At 46.2% G+C, this 23,495-nt stretch overlaps 2 protein-coding genes across 2 annotated transcripts; one reads left to right on the top strand and one right to left on the bottom strand.

Moving 5' to 3' along the window:
* Positions 1–9,108: 9,108 nt before the first annotated feature.
* LOC119351885 (zealexin A1 synthase-like) lies at positions 9,109–11,063 on the top strand. Its single transcript, XM_037618667.1, has 2 exons — positions 9,109–10,043; positions 10,197–11,063. The coding sequence occupies exons 1-2, from the start codon at positions 9,120–9,122 to the stop codon at positions 10,827–10,829; spliced, it is 1,557 nt and encodes a 518-aa protein (XP_037474564.1). The 5' UTR covers positions 9,109–9,119; the 3' UTR covers positions 10,830–11,063.
* A 7,089-nt stretch (positions 11,064–18,152) lies between these two features.
* Positions 18,153–23,294, bottom strand: LOC119351884 (ent-kaurene oxidase 2-like). Its single transcript, XM_037618666.1, has 8 exons — positions 23,162–23,294; positions 21,210–21,370; positions 20,119–20,280; positions 19,856–19,996; positions 19,234–19,488; positions 18,895–19,053; positions 18,611–18,805; positions 18,153–18,476 (listed from the first exon to the last, which is right to left on the bottom strand). The coding sequence occupies exons 1-8, from the start codon at positions 23,292–23,294 to the stop codon at positions 18,153–18,155; spliced, it is 1,530 nt and encodes a 509-aa protein (XP_037474563.1).
* Between the last annotated feature and the right edge of the window lie 201 nt (positions 23,295–23,495).

Here is a 23,495-nt window from a genome sequence, read left to right as displayed (position 1 = left end):
GCGCGCCGCCCACCGGTCGCCTTCCCTGCCGTGCCGCCCGCGCACCGCCTTCGCCCTGCGCCCCGCCCCCGGAGGAGCTCCGCCGCCGCCCATCGCCAGATCCGACCACGGGAGCCCTAGCCCGGCCGGATCCGCCGCCCCGTCGGCGACAACCTCGCCGGAGCCGTCGTCACCGCCGCCCGGGTCCTCCTCTGCCTCGACCCGGCCCGATCCGCTCCGCCTCCGCGACCCGATCCGCCCCGTTGACTTTTTCGCAGAGTAAAACTTTGGCCAAGTCCCTGTTTTCTAACATTCTGCTGCCTACTTCTTCATGCCATAACTTCGTGCTCGGTGCTCCGTTTTGAGCGTGCCATATATCAAAATGTTCATCTGATTGCCCTCTTCATTTTGTTCCATTGCACCATGCTTGTTTGAGTTCATCTTGATGCCCAAATTGTTGATGCAAGAGTGCTATAAAATGTTAGTTCATGTTTCTTATCAGTTTATGAGCATTTTTCATTTTTGCTATGATTATTATGTGCTGCATATGGGCATGAGCTCTACATGTGTTTTGGGCTATGCCATGCCATTTTTACGGGGGTGTATGCCATGTATCTTTGTGATCAATGTGGTGACTAGCACAAGCATGCAAAGTCTTTTCCTTGCAGTTATTTTTATGCCATGTTTTCATGTTGCTACAGAGAGATCCATGCTTCTTTTGAGTATGTTCAGTAAGGATGATTTTGACATATGGTTGTGCTCTACCCATCCATACCCCTGTTTGCATTTATGGAGTGCCCTAGCATGACTCAATCTTGCTCTACTTTTGCTATAAAATGTTCCTGGCAGATTGTTTACATGTTAATCAATTTTGCCAAGGTTGTTGTAGTTGATCCATGCATACTATGAGATTGTTCTTGCCATGGTTAGCTTCTTCTACATGTCTTTTTGCTGGTAGTATGCTTAGCTTGTCATGCAATGCCTTGTGTTGAGTGCATCGAGCTCGCAAACATGCCTTCGTAATTCTGTTTTTGCCATGTCCAGTTTTCTGCTAAGTCTGAATCTGTTAACGTAACTTGCTATGTTTACATGGGTGCCATTGTATCTTCTGATCCTTTTTGGCTTATGGTCATTAAGGGACTTTTGTTATATACTTTGAGTAGATTCATGCCATGCCTTGTATTGCTATGATCTGATCCTGTAGCATGTTGTTATCTTGCTCTAAACATTGCTTCCTGATATTAATTCCTAGCATGTTGTTATTTTCACTAAGTCTGTGATGCTGTTATCTTTTGCATTTTTGCCATGCTTGTTTGAACCTGCTCTTGTGTGATTTAGCCGTATCTCAGTGTTCATCTTTTGTCAAGCATCTTGAGTAGATCACTGCCATGTGCTTTGCTGTTATGTTGGAGTGCAGTAGCTTAGTTTCTTGTTGCATTCTAGATGGCACCGTGCTGTTAATCGCAGAATTGTGCCATTCTTGTTTTACTTGCCATTTGCAAATCGTGCATCCGATTTCGGTGATCTTTATATCGATTTCAACTGAAATCAACTCATCTTTCCAGCGTCATACTTGGTTTGCCAAGTTGAGGCCTGGTTCAATATTTTCCTTTCGGAGCATGCATATGCATTGCATATCACATCCCGCATATCATGCCATGTTTTGCATCATGTTGCTTGCGCATTGCACCGTGGTTGATTGTTGTTTCCTTTGCTTATGTTCTTGCTTTGGGTAGAGCGGGGAGACGAGTTTGTGATTGAGAAACCCGTTGAGTACGCTTACGAGGATCAAGCTTACGTCAACTCGGAGAACTTTGCAGACAAGATGACCATACCCTCGAAATCACTTCTATCTTTGCTTGTTAGTTGCTCGCTCTTTTGCTATGCCGCGATACCTACCACTTGCTATATCATGCCTCCCATATTGCCATGTTCAACCTCTAACCCACCTTTCCTAGCAAACCGTTGTTTGGCTATGTTACCGCTTTGCTCAGCCCCTCTTATAGCGTTGCTAGTTGCAGGTGAAGATGGAGTTTGTTCCTTGTTGGAACATGATTATTATTGGGATATCATTATTATATCTTGTTTACTTTAATGCACATATATACTTGGTAAAGGGTGAAAGGCTCGGCCTTATGCCTGGTGTTTTGTTCCACTCTTGTCGCCCTAGTTTCCGTCATACCGGTGTTATGTTCCTTGATTTTGCGTTCCTTACGCGGTTGGGTTATAATGGGAACCCCTTGACAGTTCGCTTTGAATAAAACTCCTCCAGCAAGGCCCAACCTTGGTTCTACATTTGCACTAACAACCTATCACCTTCCCTTGGGTTCTGCAGACTCAAGGGTCATCTTTATTTTAACCCCCCCCCCCGGGCCAGTGCTTGTCTAAGTGTTGGTCCGAACTAGAGTCCTTTGCAGCGCCACCTCGGTGAAACTTGAGGTCTGATTTTAGTTGACGGAGCGCTCATCCGGTGTTGCCCTGAGAACGAGATATGTGCGGCTCCTATCAGGATGTCGGCGCATTGGACGGCTTTGCTGGTCTTGTTTTACCATTGTCGAGATGTCTTGTAACCGGGATTCCGAGTCTGATCGGGTCTTCCTGGGAGAAAGAATATCCTTCGTTGACCGTAAGAGCTTGTGATGGGCTAAGTTGGGACACCCCTGCAGGGTTTTGAAGTTTCAAAAGCCGTGTCCGCGGTTATGGGCAGATGGGAATTTATTAATATCCGGTTGTAGAGAACCTGACACTTAACTTAATTAAAATGCATCAACCGCGTGTGTAGCCGTGATGGTCTCTTTCCGGCAGAGTCCGGGAAGTGAACACGGTTTTGGTGTTATGCGTGAACGTAAGTAGCTTCAGGATCACTTCTTGATCACTTCTAGTTCACGACCGTGCTTTGCTTCTCTTCTCGTTCTCATTTGCGTAAGTTAGCCACCATATATGCTAGTGCTTGCTGCAACTCCACCTCACTACCCCCTTTTCCTACCTTAAGCTTAAATAGTCTTGATCGCGATGGTGTGAGATTGCTGAGTCCACGTGACTCACAGATTACTTCCAAACAGTTTCAGGTGCCGATGATACCAGTGCAGGTGATGTAACTGAGCTCAAGTGGGAGCTTGATGAAGATCTTGTTCGTTGTGTTGTTTCGTTGCTTGTCGATCAGTAGAGGAGCCCAGTTGGGACGATCGGGGATCTAGCATTAGGGGTTGTCTTTCTTTATTTGGTTCCGTAGTCGGACCTTAATTGTATTCTGGATGCTGTAATGCTATATCTATGTATTGTGTGAAGTGACGATTGTAAACCAACTCTTTATCCCTTTCTCATTCAGTACATGGGATGTGTAAAGATTATCCCTCTTGCGACATGCCTACTATGCGGTTATGCTTCTAAGTCGTGCTTCGACACGTGGGAGATATAGCCACATCGTGGGTGTTACACGTTCGTAGTCGGATGGTCAAAGTTGACTTCCATAGAAAATCATAGCTATCTTATCGAAATATCGAGACACCTTCGCCTCTATCACCATCCATTTTATAATGTAGTGTTGGCGCCACCTCTCGCGGCGCAGCTCTTCTTCTACCTCTTGCCTCACACAAGAAGAAACTCCACACACACATACACCAAGGAAGGACACACAAGCTTTGCCAAGAGGCTCCCTTGGTGATCACATGGTGGCTACATTGTTTTCCAGCCCTCACTGCCTCCTTCTCATTACTCAATGTGCATATATATACAAAGGGCTCACACGCACTAGCCAGCCATCACGTCCGGTCACCACGCACACCCTAAACGGCCATCATACTCGGCCACTACTACAACTACCTACTCCCTCCGTTCCGAATTACTTGTCTTGGAAGTCTAGATACATCCGTATCTAGACAAATCCAAGACAAGTAATTCGGAACGGAGGAAGTACATGCATGCATGCCAACACCCAACGCGTGTCCAGCATCCTCCTAACGGCCAGCCACAGGATCTGGATGCCATGCAAAGCACACATACCTAGCTAGATACTAAAGGCATGTACAGTAGTGTCTAGTCAGCTGTATGCAAAGCAGCCCACGCAGTGGCGGAGGCAGGGGTGGCCAGCCAGGGCCTGGGCCCTCCCCAATATCCTAATTTCCTTTGTATTATGCATATAAATAATGATATTTTTTTACTGTTGCCTGCAGCCGACCTTCCCAACATCAGATTATACGCATTTCTACCTCCGCCACTGAGCCCACGTAGGAAATTTGATGACGTGAGGCGGAGAAAAAAAATAACGACTCAGTCCGTCGATAGAAATAAAGACGATCTATTAGCGCCAAAGCCGCTGCTTACCGACAGTATATTTGCCGTTGTACGAAGAGCTCGTCTGATGGGATTCATCAGTCCGTCGATAGAAATAAAGACGATCTATTAGCGCCAAAGCCGCTGCTTACCGACAGTATATTTGCCGTTGTACGAAGAGCTCGTCTGATGGGATTCGTCTTCCGCGGAAACTCATTTCGCGTGAAATTTGGTGGTTATCAACAGTCAAATAGACTCCTTATTGTACAGGGTGTCACTTGAGCTGTCTATAAGTGACGTGGAGAAGTTTTACAAACACCGAGCGTCGGAACGATTGCACATGCCCTAACAAACTAACAGACTCAGCTGATCCTACGCCACAACTCCAAGCCTCCAACTGGTTCGTCCAGCGCTCTAGCCCCTTGCGCGTCCGGTCGTTTCTCATGACTATGCTGCTTTGCACAACACCGTGGCTTCACACCGCCACGTTTCCGCTGCGTCCCGTACGTACCACGCGCATTTAACTTGTCCGACGAGTCCGACCGCACCAATGTGTCCCGCATGTCTCATGCGCACCCGACGCGCCCGACTGCACCAGGCGTCGTGGCTTATTCCAACACACACCCCCTAAGCCACGACCTCGACGTTGCCAGAGTTGTTGCAGCTCTTGTCGTTGTCGTCGTCATGGACGCCTTCGTTCGACGCCATCGCGTGCCTCCGCACCCGCTACGACGTGTCGTGTGCTCGTCGCGCCCGCGCCATGGTTGCCACGTCGCTCGATGTCGAAGCCGTGTGCCACCACCGCATCCGCACTTGTTGTGCGTCGTCGCCGCCATGCGCTCGCCGTGCACCAGAACCGCGCTGCCGCGACCTCCATGCCCGTCGTGCTCGTCGCGGACTCACCACGCGCCTCCTCTTCGTCCACTAGGACAGCCACAGCGCCACGCACCTCCATAGGACGACACACGGCCCGGAGCTTCGCGCATCCGCCGACAAACGCCGCCATCGCCGCCACGCCTCCGGCACGGCGAACCACGCCCAAGACAACCAAGCTCATGATACCAATTGTTGGGACAAAGCCATCGGTGACATACGCCGAACCGCCCCCCGGCGACAAATGCCAGACGAAGGTAGAAGAGGATGAATAGAATTTTTCGGCGCCGAACGCCCCGGCCGCCGAACGGCTTGTATGTTGGCTTCTATTCAACTCACCTACTCAAACACACATACATGGAGGTACACACGCACACAGCAGCACAACCCCGAAAGAACTCTCACATCGACCGGGCGCATAGCATAGTCCTGACGGAGATTACATCTTCCTTAGGCCCCTCCCCCTCGGCTCGGCACATATTGTCACCGTGACGCGCCAACAGACCAGCTGATCCTACGCCACAGCTCCAAGCCTCCAACTGGTTTGTCCAGCGCTCTAGCCCCTTGCGCGTCCGGTCGTTTCTCACGACTATGCTGCTTTGCACAGCACCGCGGCTTCACACCACCACGCTTCCGCTGCGTCCCGCATGTCTCACGCGCACCCAACGTGTCCGACGAGCCCGACCAAACCAGTGCGTCCCGCACGTTTCGCGGGCACCTGACATGCCCGACGAGCCCGATTACACTAGACGCCGTGGCTTATTCCAACATATAGTACGTATAGATTTTTGCAAAAGTCAAATGTTACAAGCTTTGACCATGTTTATAAACAAAAATATGTATATTTATGATACCAGATGCATATCATTGGATACATCATCAATTATATCATGTTGTATATGTTTGGAATTGTATATATAAATAGTCTGTAAACTCAGTCAAAATTTGCTTAGTTTGACTTTTAAGATAATGTATACAGACTGCATCATGGAATGAATGGAGTATTTGGTGGCAGAGAGGAGCGTCCGCCAGCCATTTCTATTTTCTTGCATGATTTGACTTCAGCACCTCTATCTACAATTCTACACACGAAAAAAGTCCACATTCCAACCCTCAACTAACCACGTGGTTTGATTTTCAACCCTAATATCTGAAACCGGTTGTATTTAACCCTCAACTTGTCACAGGGTCCAGATTACAACCCTTGACTCAGGTTCGAGCTGGTCAAGTGGTTTTAACCTACTCCCTTCTTCCATCTATATAGGGCCTAATGCGTTTTTTAAGACTGCATTTGACTATTGACAAGATTAATAGTACATGACATGCACAATGTGAAAATTATATCAGTGAAAGCTCCTTTCACACACGAATTTAACGGTATGCTTTGTGTAAGTTGCATGTCATATATTGTTGCTTTACTATTTGGTCAAAGTTAGCCTCGATAAACGCATTAGGCCCTATATAGATGGAAGGAGGGAGTAGTCAAAGTTGACTGGAAAGTCCAGTCAACGTACCGAATAGTCGCTGAATTTGGAAAATGGATGGTTCTCTCATTCTGTTAATCCAATTAAGTTGACAATTTCCCAGAATTCTATACATCATATGAGTGTTGTTGTGTAAATTTTTTAGAATTTTCTGGGCACTTTTTTTTCGGGTCAAATTTTTGACCGAATAGTGGCTGAATTTGGAAAATGGATGGTTCTCTCAATCTGTTAACCCAATTAAATTGAAAATTTTCCAGAATTCTATACATCATATGAGTGTTGTTGTGTAAAAAATTTCAGAATTTTCTAGGCACTTCTTTTTCAGGTCAAAAATTTGGCAGCATTTTGGTAGCATTTGGTCATCATGTGAAAAAAGTGATCTCAAACACACACAAAAGTGATCTCAAACATACAACACATAGATGTCCCAAACACAATATATAGATATCTCACATACAATACATAGATGTCTCACATACATCAATCACAAAGTTTTTTTGTAGCTCAGGCTACATGGAACCTCTTATCCTCAACCCTCCAGCCTTGCTTTGAGATTCGTACTCTCCAACTAACTAACAACAAGAAGATTTCTCTTTTTTGTTTCTCGAAAATGAAACAACATATGAACTTCAAACTTTGCAGACCGAACAAACATTAGAACATCAATGTGTGAAAAACTTTCAGATTTTTTGGTCTGATATAAATATACAAAATGAGATTTTCTTTGAATAAAAATATTATTTCAAGTATTTAAAATGCATGAAAAAATCTGAAAGTTTTTTCCTATATTGTAGTTAGAATGTATTGTTGTTCTGCAAAATTTGAAGTTCATATGTTGTGTCGTTTGAGAGAAACAAAAAAGACAAATGTGTTTGCACGGATCTTGATGCATCAATATGTTGATACACATAAGTTCATTGCTAGACAACTATGTTGCTAGTTGATTCAACGGTCAAATCCTAGCAGGCTTCGAATCCCTGCATACTTGCGCTTGCCCGTGCCCTTGCGCCTGGCACTAGCACTAACACTCTCCTTGACAACTTTGCTGCTAGCTCTAGCGCTAGAATTGCCGGTAAATACATTCACATTAACATTGGAGCTTCTTTGCACATTAATTGTATTTCCAGAGAAATTGCTGGACCTACTGCTACTTTTAGTTGGCGACCTTCTCTTTTGGTTAGATGCCGGCATTTCCTCCGTGGCCTTCCTCTTGCTCTGCCTAGTGCTGCTCTGCCTTGAAGGCTATAAGAAACATGACAAATGTTAGTTATATACATGGTACTGTAATCAGGTTTGTTCGTACATATTGAATGGATAGCTTACCATATCTGGACCTTGACTAGCGCATGGTGCTTGGCTGCTTGTTGCTGTTTGGCTTGCAGCAGGCTGTTTGGAAGCAGCTGATGATGCTTTGCTTCTAGCAGGACCTTGGCCTTGCACAGGAGACTGCTGGGTTGGTGTATTTGAACTCCCTGTGCCATTTCTTGCTTTGCATGATGTCTCGTCGAGCAACACTGGAATGCCTTTCAGATTAACAATGATACTGCCTAAGGACAAAGTGCGCCGCTCGACATGAGCAATTTCCTCCCTACCTCCAACATATTCCAAAATCTGACCGTCACGCACAAATGCACCATTGAAATGGAATCGCACAACCAAGAAATCCAGAGGATCCATTCAATCTACAAGACATGAAAAAAACAAAGAACATATCAATTACTAGGGTTTCAGCAATAGAAACACGCCGGCGATGGCAGCAACAACATCTCGCAGGGAGAGAGGAAGGGAGGGAGAGAGGAAGGGAGGGGAGAGAGGGCGAACCAGCCGTGGTGTTGCGGCGCGGCCGGTCTCCGGTCGCCGGCGGTGGAGGTGGTGGCCGCGGGCGGCAGTGTTCCTCACGTCCCAGGTGGTGGCGGCGGCGGGGTGGGCTGGGTCGGGTGTGTGGTGTGGCGGTGATCGAAAGGGATACGGCTTGCCTGCTTCCTCCCCATGCTCTCATCCGTGCTCCCACTTCATCCTACGTCTATCTTTTTCTCTTTTTTCTTTCTAATCTAATCATCTCCCCCCCTCCCCCCCTTGATTTTAAGGGATGAGGCAGGGCCTTATTTTGTTTCAATCAAATCATGCCACGTATGCGGGAGCACGGATGGGCGCACATCGGGGGAGCAGGCAAGTCTCGCCCAGAGGGAGATGGGGATAGGGTCCGATTGGTGCGTGCGTGGCATAGTGACTAGACTGTCCAGTCAGCTTTGACCGGGTCAAAACCGCTTGACCAGCTCCAAACTGAGTCAAGGGTAGTAATAATCTGGATCCTGTGACAAGTTGAAGGTTAAATATGATCGGTTTTAGAAATCGGGATTGAAAATCAAACCACGTGGTTAGTTGAGGGTTGAAATATGGACTTTTCTCTGTACACAATATGCTACAAATACAGTACATAACACTCCAGCACGTAGTTGGACACGGGAGACCAAGCTCGGCAGGTGATCTGGCCTACCACCGCCAGTCGCCATGGACATGGACCAACTCTCTTGCGGAAGTTTGTGTCTAATGGCCATAGCCACGATTCTCTTGTCTTTGATTCTGAGGCAGGCTATGGGTGGTACTAAGGAGACAGGACCGAAGCTTCCTCCAGGTCCATGGAACCTCCCCTTCATCGGGAGCCTCCATCACCTCATCGGCATGAAACTGCCGCCGCACCGGGCATTTCTCCGCCTGTCGCGTCGGCACGGCCCGCTGATGCTGCTGAGGCTCGGCGAAGTGCCCAACGTCATCGTGTCCACCCCAGAGGCGGCGATGGAGGTGCTCAAGACGAACGACCTCGCCTTCGCGACCCGTCCGAGCGGCCCCACGCTCGACGTCGTCAGCTGCGGCGGCAAAGGCCTCATCTTCGCGCCCTACGGTGAGCACTGGCGGCAGATGCGCAAGGTCTGCGTAATGGAGCTGCTCAGCGCGAGGCAGGTGCAGCGTATCGAGTTCATCAAGCAGGGCGAGGTCGCGCACCTTGTGGAGTCGGTCGCCGCCGCCTCGCCGTCCGGCTCCCCCATCATCGACGTCGGAAAGGGGCTGACCAAACTGAGCAACAACATAATCGCGAGGGCGGTGTTCGGCGGAAAGTGTCGGCAGCAGGAGGAGTACCTCCGGGAGCTCGACACGGTGTCGATGCTCGTGGGAGGGTTCAGCCCGGTGGACCTTTTCCCCTCGTCGCGGCTGGTGCGGTGGCTGAGCAGCGCCGCGCGCGACGTGCGGAGGAGCCACGCCCGGGTGCAGCGCATCCTGGGGGACATCATCCAAGAGCGCAAGGAGAAAAAACCAAGTAATGGCTCTGCTGGTGGTAGAGACGACGAAGACCTGCTCGACGTGCTCCTGAGGCTGCACAAGGAAGACACCCTCGGTTTCCCTCTGACGTCGGAGATCATCGGCGCCGTCGTCTTTGTAAGCGATTCTGCTTCTCGATACTGTCACTAACATGCAACCAGAGCTCTAGCTAGCCCTTCACCATGGTTTTACTTCATGAACTAGTCAACTATCTAGTGCATGCAATTTACTCCGTACTCAACAATTTACAACACGTACGTATGATTCCAGGACATATTTGGAGCTGCTACCGACACGACGGCTGCCACGCTAGAATGGGCCATGGCAGAACTCATCCGCAGCCCACACGCAATGGCAAGAGCGAAACTCGAAGTCCGACAGAAGAAGCTAGGACATGGCCGTGGGTCCACCGTCACCAGCGCGGACCTCGGCGACCTGCACTATCTTCGGATGGTCGTCAAGGAGACGCTAAGGCTGCACCCCTCCGCGGCGCTGATCCACCGGGCGAGCCAGGAGAGCTGCCGGGTCATGGGCTACGACATACCCAAAGGCACCGCCGTCACGATAAACGCCTTCGCGGTGGGGAGGGACCCGGTGCACTGGGGTGAGGACGCCGCGGAGTTCAGGCCGGAGAGGTTCGAGGAGGAGCTGAGCACCGTGGAGTACAGGCAGGGGCCGCAGATGGAGTTCATTCCATTTGGAGCTGGCCGTAGGCAGTGCCCTGGAGCCCTGTTCGCGACCACGACCATCGAGCTCGTGCTGGCCAACCTCCTGTACCACTTTGACTGGACGGTTCCGGGTGGCGAGACGCTGGACATGGGCGAGGTGTTTGGGATCATCGTGCACACCAGGTCCAGCCTACGCCTGCAGGCAGTGGTGGGTCGTCATCTACAAGACCGCTAGTGTAGAATTAATGGCAGGCAAACCATCCACATCCCCACCGTATGCCCGTCAACGCGGCCGCGCGAACCTCGCTATCTGAATTTCTCAACTGGGCTCGAAATTGTTTTGAAAATGTATTCTTAATTAGCCGTGATGCATGCCTAGCAGCCACCTCCGTCCCTCCGCAGTCGCAGTCGCAGTCGCACAGTCTGCAATTGTTGGAACTATGCAACTGAGCATGTATATTATTGGCTGTGGCTATGTCTTAGTCCACTGAGACTTAACCAAGTCTAAGTTAAGTGATATAACATGTAAGTAAAAAAAACTAAAATGAAAAATTACACAGATCTTCTCGTAAGATCCTACGAATATAGCATCGACTGAGACTTGGTTAAATCTCAATCGACTAAGATTTAGCAATTCCGTATATTATTCTTCGCTAATCCAATCTAAACATCCATTTACGCAGCTTGTACACTTGCAATACATATATACTAAGATACTGAGCTTATACTTAAGATACTGAGCGAGCGGGGAAAAGCTGAGTGAGCGATCGAAGCAGGGAGCGGAGCTGAGCGAGCGATAGATTCATGGGCAGGCCCATGTGAGGATCATAGCAGCAATTCCACTATTTCAATGTGGAGTAATCGCTTCCAAGGGGCTCAGACAACCACCGTCGACTGACACCAAAGCCGAAACATATAAAGACACCACAACCACGTGCTTAACAACTCCACTCTCCTCTCAGAACAAATATCATACAACCCGACGCGATATATGAATGAAAGAAACACACCGCGAGAACATAATTAAAATCCAGAGTGTAGAGAAAACCAAAATGAAACAACCGACCACAATAACCTGTTAGAGAAAAAAGAGTTAATCCCATGATTCAAGAATGACACGTCCAAGCGGGTGGTTGCCTCTAGTATTATTGGAGCCCACTAGTAGGCCACTTTATGCAATAGATCACACATGTTCCTTGCATTTCTCTATACATAGAGCAGACCCCAAGGGCTTGTTTGGTCACCTTCATTAATTTTTGCCTCCCTGCATCTGTGACTGAGTAGAGCTTGACTGAGGTAATGCTTGACTGACTGTTTTAAACTTAGTTTGGTTGCCTGCACCCCTCCCAGCTTGCTCCCTTTTTCGGAAAAAGGACCCATATGAACCACCAAAAGCACTCTTCCAAAGTCGAAGTGCCTAATCTACGGCAGCTACAACGATCACAAGCTAGTCATAGATGAGATCCTGTGTGCAGGCGGTGGTCAAACTACCGATCATTTCTTGGTCTCTGCCACTTTTTATAAAAGAGGCTGGAATTGATAAAACCCTTACAATCAACCCAACAATACACCACTATACAGCAAAACAAAAGAAAAACTCCGGCAAGACACATGGATGCCCTGGAGCAGCAACAAGGCTCAAAAAACAGAACTTCAAGACATTAGAGCCCTCGAAACATGATCGGAGGACCAACGCTGCAAAGGAAGCTAACTCAAGAAGGAGACCAGCCGACAGAGGAAGCTTCGCCATTGCCATCGCCTGTGCGTCCGGCAGATCAGTGCCATCTTGTTCCATCGTCAGAAGGAGCCCCCTAGCTCCTCGCCCTGGCTTGAAGGGCGCCGCACCATCGGGCGGTGGAGTGCTCACCACCCTAGAGTGCAAATGGAAGCTGATGCCAAGACAACAGAGGGAGGCCTTCGAGCACATCCACCTTGCCGATCCTAGATCCTCAACAGTGCGCAACCGTTGAAGCATGGCTCGCCACATGGCGAGGAGAAATTGTCATCCACACAAATTACCCCAAAAACCAGTAAAATGGGACCTTGCTCACAGGACGCAACCTCCAAGGAGGAAACGCCGCCACAACGCCGCCACCGCCCGTGTCTGGAACATGTCAAACCAAGAGTTTTCACCTAGAGCCCATGGTGGATGCAGGTCACCCACGGTGACACCTCCAAAGAGGGGAACAGCACACAGAAGCGTCGCTATCACCGGCACCGACACCGTCGGGAAAAACTTCCGCTCGGGAAAAGACTGCACCAACCAGGTCCATCAGCCATGGGTGGCTAAGGCAAGATGCAGACGATGCCCGGAGCAAGCAGGGTGGCTGTAAAGAACACACCTGCACGACGGATGCCCCCAAATGGACCACCTCGCTGCCCAAGCGGCTAAGGTGACATACGAGCACACGCACGGCGACACCCGCCGAAATGGTGTCACCGTGCCCACCGTCCTGAACCGCTGTTCCGGCGACCAACAGAAACCACCCTCATCCACCACCCACATGGCGGTGGACCGCAAGCACGCAGCCGGCCGCCATACTACCGTACAGGCGCAAATCCGCCAACCACTACACCCAAAGCTTGCCCTTTGCACCCACATGGAGACGGACCCTAGATCTGGGAATCAGGCACCCAGAAGAAAGCAGCCGCGGAGGCCACCCACGAGGGATGGGCCATTGCCCAAGGATGCCACCAGATCGAATCTGGAGCCCACGGGATCCGGCGGATCCAGCCTCTAGCGGTGGCCTGGAACTACCTCCATGACCGCCAGCCACCCACACAGAGTCGTGCCACCAGGACCCGGTGGGAGCAGCTCACCACACCTCCACTGTCGACGAGGGATGCACCTCCTTGCAGCAGGCCACGACCGCCGTGAGGGGAGGAGACAGCAGGGGCGAGATCCAGCTCGAACATGGTGAGAGAGGGAGGGGCTCGTGAAGGAGCATGGGAGAGGAGAGGAGGCGCCCCATCGTCGCCGCGGGCCGGCCAGAGGCCGGCAAGGGGAAGGAGCGCTGGGGAGGGTTCCTCGGGCGGCGGCGACATTCGCCCCATGAGTCGGAGGAGCGACCCATGGGACAAGAGAGAGAGAGAGAGAGAGAGAGATGCTTTCCTAGGATACAAGACCGTTTACGAGCTCTGCCTCTTAAGATCTTACTTATGTTAGTCTACATGCCTTGTGAGATGTACTCCCTCTGTCCGGAAATACTTGTCATCAAAATGAATAAAAGTGGATGTATCTAGATGTATTTTAGTTTTAGATACATCCTTTTTTGTCCATTTTGATGACAAGTATTTTCGGACGAAGGGAGTACATGACTAATCTTTGCGTGGTTGCTTGGTCATGTAGGGTATGATGATCCACCAATATGCCAATTATTTGGTGCAACTGGTGATTGATGTGATGAATGAGTGGCAGTTCAACGTCTTCCTAGACATGGTGACTTGGTGAGGCCCACCTTGGGTCTTCTAGTCAAGTATACCCACTGGGAAACACGTCATCATGTGGGTCGAGAGGCTCCTCAATCCTAGGGAAGGGTTCTACTGCTCCATCGCACCAACACCATCAAGTTCGTCTAACTTGTATTAATGTTTTTAGCATAGTTCACTTTGTATGTGTCCCTTCTTCCTTCCCGGAGGCGTATTGATATGCAATAATTGAACTATGGTGAGATCAATTGCTTTTGTTTTCCACATTAGGTGAATTTGCATGTTTCTATAAGAAAACTAATTAACTACTCCCTCTGTCCCATAATATAAGAGCGTTTTTGACACTACACTGGTGTAAAACACGCTCTTATATTATGAGATGGAGGGAGTAAATAACAAACCTTCTCTTGTCTAAAGACTTGTCAGGCACTTAGGTTGTTTTCATTGTGTACGTCCTAAGTTGTGTGTTTGTCATACCATCTCGTTAGAGCTGGTTGGCTTCAACATGCATTCATGTGCTACCCAATTATTCATCCAGGTTTTGGATTCAGCAATATATAAAGTGTTTGGTAGTGACGCAACAATTAGGTTATGGTGGGCAAAATGAGAATTGACGCATCGTTTGAGGCATGAGACGCCGCCAAAGGCATAGCTATAGGCCCTGGGGCAAATAGCCTTGAACAAGTGTAAGAACATGGTGCACATGTAGATGCTGCGACATTAATAAGTTGTTGCTTACAAGACTTGGGAGACTACTTTTCAGGCAGTTGCTTACATCATGGCCCCCTTCTGTTTCTACTAATCTGGACTCTACTCTTGCAGGAAAAAAGATGGATAACCCCATATAAGAGTATATATACCTTTTGTGTTGCTGGCATGGTTCATTTCCTATTAGGAACCTTGGCATTCAAAAAGATAATTTAGAGAAGCGCCCGAGTTAGCGATCCAAAAACTTATCCTATCATGGATGTTTGTTCTTAATTAATTAAGTGTCAAGCAGCCTCCCAATCTTTGTGATCTCCTTTTTTTAGATCCCAAATGGGGTTTGGAAGAGGTTAGATTTTTGTTGTTCTTACTTATTGTGGCAGTCAAATCAGCATACAAAATACCATTTAGCACGTCGTAGATTTTGTGTACTCCTAGAGACCAAGGCGGCCTTAGTGTTCAAGATTTGGAAGTAAAAGAAGTACGCAATGAGTGACCAAATTGGTCAGTATTTTCGTAGACCGGAATGAGATTGTCCCACAAAGTTACAGAGGCAAAACTAACTTTGGGAGCAGGACTTGTTTAAGTAGCTAGGATGAGCTACATACCACTGGATTTTTTTTCTATGCACTTAGTGTATTCGGCATTATTGGATACACTAGTTGGATTTACATCTAAATGATTATGATATAAATTACCTCTACATAACACGGTATTCCTTTAGTTTCTATGTCGAGAAGTCATCTTTACTAAGGACAATTTGATTAAATGCAAATGGCCGGGGCACACAATGTAGCTTCTATTATGAGCAGGAAATACAATGTTTTTATTGTGGGCTGGCATTTAATTGGAGGGTTAATTGGATAAATGGCACTTGAATTTTGGCGATTCCAAGAAACGCCACTGCAATTTCCAAACTTTGAAAAATATCACTGCAAAATTTATAAACTTTGGAAAGCGCCACTGCAGACTTTGAAAAATGCCACTAAAAATGACATTTTTCAAAGTTTTGAAAATTGCAGTGGCGTTTCTCGGAATCGCCAGAATTTGAGTGGCATTTATCAAATTAACCCTTTATTGGATGGCTCGTTGTGTACTTAACTTTCGATATCACCAATGTGGTCATAATTTAGGTCATGGCTATGATGCGGGGGTGTAAACTGTTAAGTCCACTTATTTTGGTCATGGCGGCAACGTGTTTTTGTCTATTTGGCTATGCAGAAATGGTATTGTCTTCAATTACCAGTTTGTTGCGATCATCGGTGTTCCTAAAAAAGGTGTGACACAAGGAGGCGATGTAACATGAGACCAAGAAGTTCGAGCACCTTAATAGGGAGTTTATGTCCCCGATATGGATAGCATACCAGTGATGGGTTTCGTAGTATTTAGAGTGGTATTTGTTGACATGTTACGTCCTTATTTTGCTGGATTGCCTTGATTTTTTGTATTCCACTTTTTGGTGAGGCATTGATTGGCAACTTTGTAATAAACATTATAGTAAGTTATGCTATATAACCGCTCAACTGCAGAATAGACGTCTTTGCCATCGCTTATCTTGGGCTCTTGTGCGCATAAATTTCTTATGGAAGTGGACTGGGATCCCACATTTGACGTCATTCACCATTGTGATCCGTGACAAGGGAAGCTCATGTCTTCAGCAGATACGTTTACTCTAACTAATGCTTGCCTCTCGGTCATTCCTATTTTTGCAATGAGATTGTTCATTTTAGGAGAAGGGGTGCATGCGAAATTTAATAAAGTGTGGGCTAGGTTTTTTTTCTGGGAAGCGGAAACAAAAAACACAAATACCATATGATCAGATGGGCTGATCTTTGTCGCCCGAAAAACTAGGAAGGATTAGGCATTTCCAACTCGAGAGAGATGAACTTTGACCTTATTGCCAAATGGATCTGGAAAATCTCGCAAAATGATAATGGGCTTTGAGTTAGGATCCTTGCAGCAAAGTACTTCCCGAACTGCTCCTTCTTTGTGTGCAATGTGAAGGGGTCATCGATCTGGAAAGGGATTTAGAAATGTAAACAAGTTATTTTAACTTAAAGGGTGAAATTCACATTTGGGAATGGGAAAGATACGAAATTCTGGCTATCGGCTTGGGTTTCGGATAAACCTCTTTATGCCTTATATCCTTCCATGTTCTTATGGTGGCCAAGCTGCAGGCCCTCATCTGTGAAGTTTCCGCTTCCGGTTCCGCCACCGTAGTCTTTTTAGATCTCTCTCGCCGGTGGAGTCGTTAGCTTTAGACAACCTACGTTCTTTAATTGATCACATTACTCTTAGTTCTATCAAAGACTCGATCAGCTAGGAGATAGAGCTCTCGGGCATCTTCTCTATCATATCCACCAATGCCAAGTTGGTGCGAGGCCCCAAGGTTCGGTATGTCAAAGGCTTGTGGGCAACTCAAGTGCCCCTCAAAGTTCGTATTTTCCTTTGTCAAGTGACTTTGGATCGCCTATCCTCAGCTCTAAACCCACAAAAATGTTATGGTTCGGACCATAGGTGTTGTGCTCTCTATGGCTCCCCGGAGAACTCCAATCATATTATTTTCCAATGTGCTCCAACGAAATCCCTGTGGAGTTGTGTTTTGGGCAATCTTGGAGCCCAAATTCAATGTTAGATATCCTTGCGCTTCTCAACAATTCTTGCGGCCAACAATGCCGCTTAGGTTGGAGACCGTTTAGTGCTTTAGCTTGGCGCTATGGAATACTCGCAACAAACTAGCCATTGAAGGGACCATCCCATCTCACCCTGCTAATTATATCTTTAAATCGTCTCTAGTTTTTCAGCAATGGCGTCCACTAGGGAAGAAGAATGATTGTGAAGCAGCATCAGGTATCCTTCTCAAGATCAAACATCTTCATGCTATCCACAGGAGCTCCCGAGTCTCACCAAGGCGATTCTTAATGTTCCTGCGCTCATTTCGAGTCGCGATATGTACCTTGTTTCCTTTTTACTATCTGGTTTGCAAGACTTTAACGTTGTGGTTACTTGGCCTCTGTTGGCTTTACTAATTTAAAGCTGGGTGCTTCTTGTGTCTATTTTCTAAAAAAAAGTTATGCCATATATGCATCTCTACCTCTATGTATTAAAAAGTATGTGATTGTTGCTAGCATTGAACACATTGTTCCTTAGTAAAAGATCCCGTTATCTAAAAAATATTGACCGTCGCCGTGTTGAACACATTGCTCTGCAATAATTTGATGTTACGAAAACCAACCAAGCAGCTGTGACCGTGCTACAGTCTTGTTTTTGGTTCCGACTTGAACCCCAAAAGGTCCGGCGCAATAATCACAAGGCAAACAGTGTAAAAATCCGAACAAATTATTGAGGTAAATCATTAAAACATGCACCCATATTATCTTGTTTGGACAACTCCACTGTCAAACAAGCAAACCAGAACTGCCCTTCACTGCCTCCCTCTCCTCGGCGAGAGATACACGTAGAGGGGGTGGAGCTTGTAGCCCATGAGCTGGACGGTGTCCACCTTGTCCTCGTCGCCCTCCTTGAGCGTCCAAACGAACTCCTGCACGAACCTCGCCATGGCGGCACACGAAATGCCCGTCGCCTGCGCGCTCCCGGCACAGACCCTCCTCCCGGCGCCGAATGCAATGGTCTTGTACATGTCCGCGACGTCGAACCTACCGTCGTTCAGGAACCTCTCCGGCCTCCACTCCTCGGGCTCCTCCCACTCTTTCTTGTCCATGTTGCAGGCGTACACATTGACGATCACCTGGCAGGTGGCAACGGCCGAAATATATATATACGCCATTTTAGTGAACAGACAGCACTTCACTTCCGTTATGATGAGAGTAGCATTCAGTCACGTGAGAAAAATATTACTGAAGTGTGGAGTCATATGAGTACCTCTGTTCCGGCTGGGACATCGTAGCCGGCCAGTGTGGTGGTCTCATGGACGAACCTTGGAGGCAGAAGCGAGACAGGAGAATGGCGCCGCAGCGTCTCGTGGAACACGGCATTCAGGTACGGCAACCGAGGAAGATGATCCTCCGTCACCATGTCCTCGCCGCACACCTCCTGGATCTCCCGGTAGAGACGATCCTGCCATGGCGTGCCATGAGAAATCTGGTGTTAAAAATGCATCCCCGAGGGCAACAAGTACTTATTACTAGAAGGGTAGCTCAGCTTGCCTGTTTTTCGGGGTTCTTGGCAAGCTCGTACATAGCCCACTCGGTCGTCACCAAAGTAGTATCTGCACCCTCTATGATTGACTCCCACACCAGCATCGTTACTTGGTCATCTGTCAATGTGTTCTCTGCCAACAAAAAGTCCAGATAGGATGTCTTTGCCTGCATATCACAAATTGATTGCGTTATCATCACTTCATCAATGAACAAACATACGTCTGCTAAAAGCTACTTCCTCTGTACACTAATGTAAGATGTTTTTACAGTTCAAATTAAACTGCAAAAAACGTCTTATATTAGTGTACAGAGGTATTAGTATATATATAGGTAGATTGCTGCCACCTTGCCACGCGCAATTCTTTCCTTCTGCTGATCGATCAACGCTCGCATCACCGTGGTTCGCCTAGATTCTGTGGTAGCAACTGCTGTATCAAAGCTCTTGTTTGGAATCCAGCTGAGGTACGGGAAGAAATCCCTCCAATCAATCTCAGTGACGCACATCATCATGTCAGCCACAATGATCTGGTAGATTTCATCCTTTGATATGTCCCGTCCAAACTCCTTCACATAAACTGAACTCACATCCTCACCTAAACCCTGAAAGTGCAGCATGCATGAACGACGACCCATACCATCCTTACTGTTCAAATTAAGAAAGTGTGGTGCTATCGTGTAGGCAGACTAATTAAATCATGGTGTTTGTAGAGAAACCAAGGTTTTGGATTCCGAAGGATGATTTTTTCTCGTGGGGCACCAAAATACTCGGTTAGCACAGGAACCAAAAATACAGAACAACTTTTGGACGAAATTTAAATCAATTTTTGAATCCTAATATTTTCACCTAGATATTTATACATGTTGAACCACAGTTTAACCAAAATGACCTCCTAGCCTAGTGGTATAACACTCCCTCAACCTCCCCGCCGGTGGAAAGGTCGCAAGTTCAATTCTCTGAGAGACTAACCTGGATCAACGATAAGCGGAATAGCTCCTCCTTGAAAACTTGTCGAAAGTTCCGAGGAGCATGTGGGTCATCAGCCACCAATGTATGAAAGGTGGTTAACATGTTGTCCATCATCATGTTTCTCGTCTCCCGAAATTGTCTCTGCAAGCATCTCATTGTTGAAGCACACCCCGCATTGTTAAATCTTAGCTAACTGAACTTGCAAGTGTATTTGAGAGGTGGTATGATAAATTGTACAATTTTGAAATTGTTTTGACTCATACCTGAGCAGAAGAACCCAACAAACCCGCCATAACAAAGCGCTTCACCATTTTGTGGAAGTCACCATAGTCACATGTAGCAACCATTGTTTTATCACGACTCAACACCGATAATGCTTTAGGTAGCTTTCGAGTAGATATGGATGAGAATTTCGCAACCATTGCCTGCAAAATACGAGTCAATTTTGAGATATTTCTACCATGCTGCTATGTTTTTCTTTTCTACTTTTGCATTGCTTAGTTTTGGCTATATGTATTGCAATGATTGTGTTTTTAAAAGGACGAAAGTTCCTGATGTTGTACATGTTATATCCAAGGATACCGGTTGGATCCGTCAACGCGAGGAGGACTGAGCATCTATGGATTCTGGGTCAAATCTAGGAGAGATGGTAGCTAGGGTGTATTCAACCGATATGGATGACGGTCCGTTAACATAACTAGTGAAGCAGGAGGCAGCATGTAATATTTTTCTTGCGGTTGTTGTAGGCTTGTAGCCCTGTTTTGGCCTTGGCCTTTTGTATCCCGTGTGAGATGTTAGATGTCAAGGCCTCGCAATAAGAGAAAGCTGTGTGCATCTCTCTATGCATAGGATAGAGTTTTTTACCCTCTTTTTTCTATTAAAAAAAACGAATGTTATCAAGAAAACAATATATGCATGTTCGGTGTTTTAGTGTGTGCTGCCTTTTAGGTAGTTGTTTGAGAAAGGAGGTCAAGTAACAAAGCGGTTGCATCATTTTCATGTGACAATACTTGTCAGAATCCTTATTTGTCTCCAGAATGACAAAATGAGAGAGATCAAAATAACCTTCATATTAGCTGTAAACTTCAAGTACTGGGGTGAAAAGGAACCCTTGTAGCAAAAAAAAAAAATTGTCGTCGAAGTACAAGATATGCTAAGATAATCATGGACTTGGTAATTCATGTTACAAAATTAATGGAGAGATAACTAAAATGCCAAACTGTACAATTACCTAGAATTGCAAAAATGATTTTATGTTTCTACATATATAAGAATACATTATTAATTTCCCCGCAAAAAAAAGAATACATTATTAATTGAATCTAAGAAAGATGAAAATTGAAATTTCAATTACCTCCTTGGCTACTTCAGTTGAGTTGACCACAGCTACAGATGAAGCCCCAGTCCTTATTGTGTATATTGGCCCATAAATATCAGACCATTTTGCAAATGTTTTATGCGGCTTCTTTTCCGTCAGTTGAAGCAGGTTTCCAATTATAGGTAAACTAGGAACGGCTGCATTCAGTTAAATAGAAAAAAAGAGGATTAACATTTTTACTTGATGTAGAATTGGTATTATTCTTTTTGAAGGCAAGGATTGATATTTAAGATAGGGCAGTCTGACAATTAGTCAACATGGATGATAACAGGCTCGATCCATGGAGATCATAACCATGCAACATTTCTTCTTCTTCTTCTTTTCTCACGTATTTTTCATCAATTAATGTTACACGAGGCTATAATCATACAATTATAAAGCATACATAAATGGTTTGAAGTATAAATCTTTGGTAAGTATTCATGAATGATAAGAAGTACTACTTATGTTGATGAACCCTTTAAATCTTCCCAATATGAATGAGTTTGATCTTGAAAATCTTACCATCCTACTGCACATAGTACTACAACTTTGTAGTGTTTTTAAACTTCTAAATGTACATGATTCCTAGGGCTGAGGATTAGCAGTTATTGCTCACAATACAAAGAATGAAAGATGAAATGAAAAGAAGTTATTCTGCGTAAAACGAGTCAAAATTGATTATGAACTAGAAATTTCTTGAGAATTCACTACGATATTATATATTGTATAAGTTGTCCGGGTGCATTTTTGTTGGGGGTTAGGATTAGTAACTATTGTCATATTTAGAGCATTCACATTCCTAGCGCCTATTAGACACAAAGGTGGATACATCAACTCTCTCTCTCTCTCTCTCTCTCTCTCTCTCTCTCTCTTCAACCCAATTCTAAGTTTTTTTTTCTTTGCTATATACCTTATTCACTACCAGCAAGTGTTAAGGACATTAAATTATGGTATGTAACTAGATGATACCATGTGGGTTGATGCAGGAATTGGTTGCTATATATATATGTCAATGATATTTGATTGTATGAAATACCGACTGATATTTGGATTAATACTATGATAATTAAACTGTAAATACATAAGATTTATAGTATTTGACTAATGTATAGTTTTTAAAATAATAATAACTATAACTGGGATAAAAGAATGGAAATAGCTCAGCTTTTCGCAAGCACAGTTGCATGTTAAGGTGGATCTTATTTGTACATGGTTTGAGGTGAAGATGTTCGCATGTATAGAGAAATGCATTATTAGAGATCATCTATTTAGTTATGGAATTAGGGGGAAAATTAACTATTAATTTAAGTAGTAGCATTATGTGCTAAACTTTACGCTGCTGTTAAGCCTTGAAATAAAGAAAAGTTATTCTGTGTGGGGCCTAAATTGATGTTGGAAACATGAAGTGAAAATTTAGTGAAATTCTTAATGGATTATCCTCGTTCACCATAAATTAGGGCGTGTGATTAGTAGGGCTTGCGCCTGTACGTGTTTTCCCTAGTCACAAAAAGGCTCCAAGAAATTTCACAGCGAAAAAGTAGTGGCTACACCCAAGTTCATTGCACTTACGATAAACAGTAAAATCAAAACAAATAGTAAAAAAGAAAATCTGTTACGCCATAGCATTGATTATGAACAAATATTTTAGGTTGCAAAATTTGGTGACCAAATAACATCAAATGATCTGCATACAGACGACGTAATGCTTGAACAGTGCAGATACGTTCGAGCACAGTTTTACTTTTTGTACAGAACACCTCGGATGTCATTTGGCAACCCAATTTTGCAAGCACCTATTGGAGTCACAAAGTTTTATTATTTGCTATGTTTTCAATCGTGGGAGAAATGTCCTGAGTGTAGAAAAACCACTCTCACACTTCCACAGCGAAAGAAGCAGCGTATTAACAACAATAGAGCACGAAAAGATTCAGTGAGATCATGGCTACCTGGGGGCGTGTTGGCCCGTTCCTTGTTCCCCATCCGGACTCCGGCGACCGCGGCCGCCGCGGCCAGCCCTCCAACGGCGGCAGCCACCGCTCCGCCGCCACCCGCAGGGAGTGCAGCCAGGAGCGCCTCCATCGGTCCGCTGGGGTTAGCCTTGTCTTGCCGTGCTACAAGCCGGTGTGGAGCGGAGGAACTAGAGGCAGTGGCGGTGCACCGTGCACCGGTTCAGTCTTTATATTGAGCTAGCAGATACGGCGTGCACGCTTCAGTGTATGGCATGCAGATGCGTCGAGAGGGGCATCTGATCCCCGAGCTGAACCACTCGATTCCCGTCGT

This window comes from Triticum dicoccoides, chromosome 2A, assembly GCF_002162155.2.
Source record: "Triticum dicoccoides isolate Atlit2015 ecotype Zavitan chromosome 2A, WEW_v2.0, whole genome shotgun sequence".
Lineage (NCBI taxonomy): Eukaryota > Viridiplantae > Streptophyta > Magnoliopsida > Poales > Poaceae > Triticum > Triticum dicoccoides.
The sequence above is the reverse complement of the archived record's forward strand: the minus strand, read 5'-3'. Positions and strand labels throughout refer to the sequence as shown.

What these genes read in the sequence shown, in the direction of transcription:
- LOC119351884 (XM_037618666.1), bottom strand. Translation starts at nt 23,294, where the DNA reads ATGGAGGCGCTCCTGGCTGCACTCCCTGCGGGTGGCGGCGGAGCGGTG. An exon ending in ACGGGCCAACACGCCCCCAG is followed by an intron (nt 21,371 to 23,161) that starts GTAGCCATGATC and finishes AACTGAATGCAG; the next exon opens with CCGTTCCTAGTTTACCTATA. An exon ending in AAAGAATTGCGCGTGGCAAG is followed by an intron (nt 19,054 to 19,233) that starts GTGGCAGCAATC and finishes TGTGATATGCAG; the next exon opens with GCAAAGACATCCTATCTGGA.
- LOC119351885 (XM_037618667.1), top strand. Translation starts at nt 9,120, where the DNA reads ATGGACATGGACCAACTCTCTTGCGGAAGTTTGTGTCTAATGGCCATA. An exon ending in TCATCGGCGCCGTCGTCTTT is followed by an intron (nt 10,044 to 10,196) that starts GTAAGCGATTCT and finishes GTATGATTCCAG; the next exon opens with GACATATTTGGAGCTGCTAC.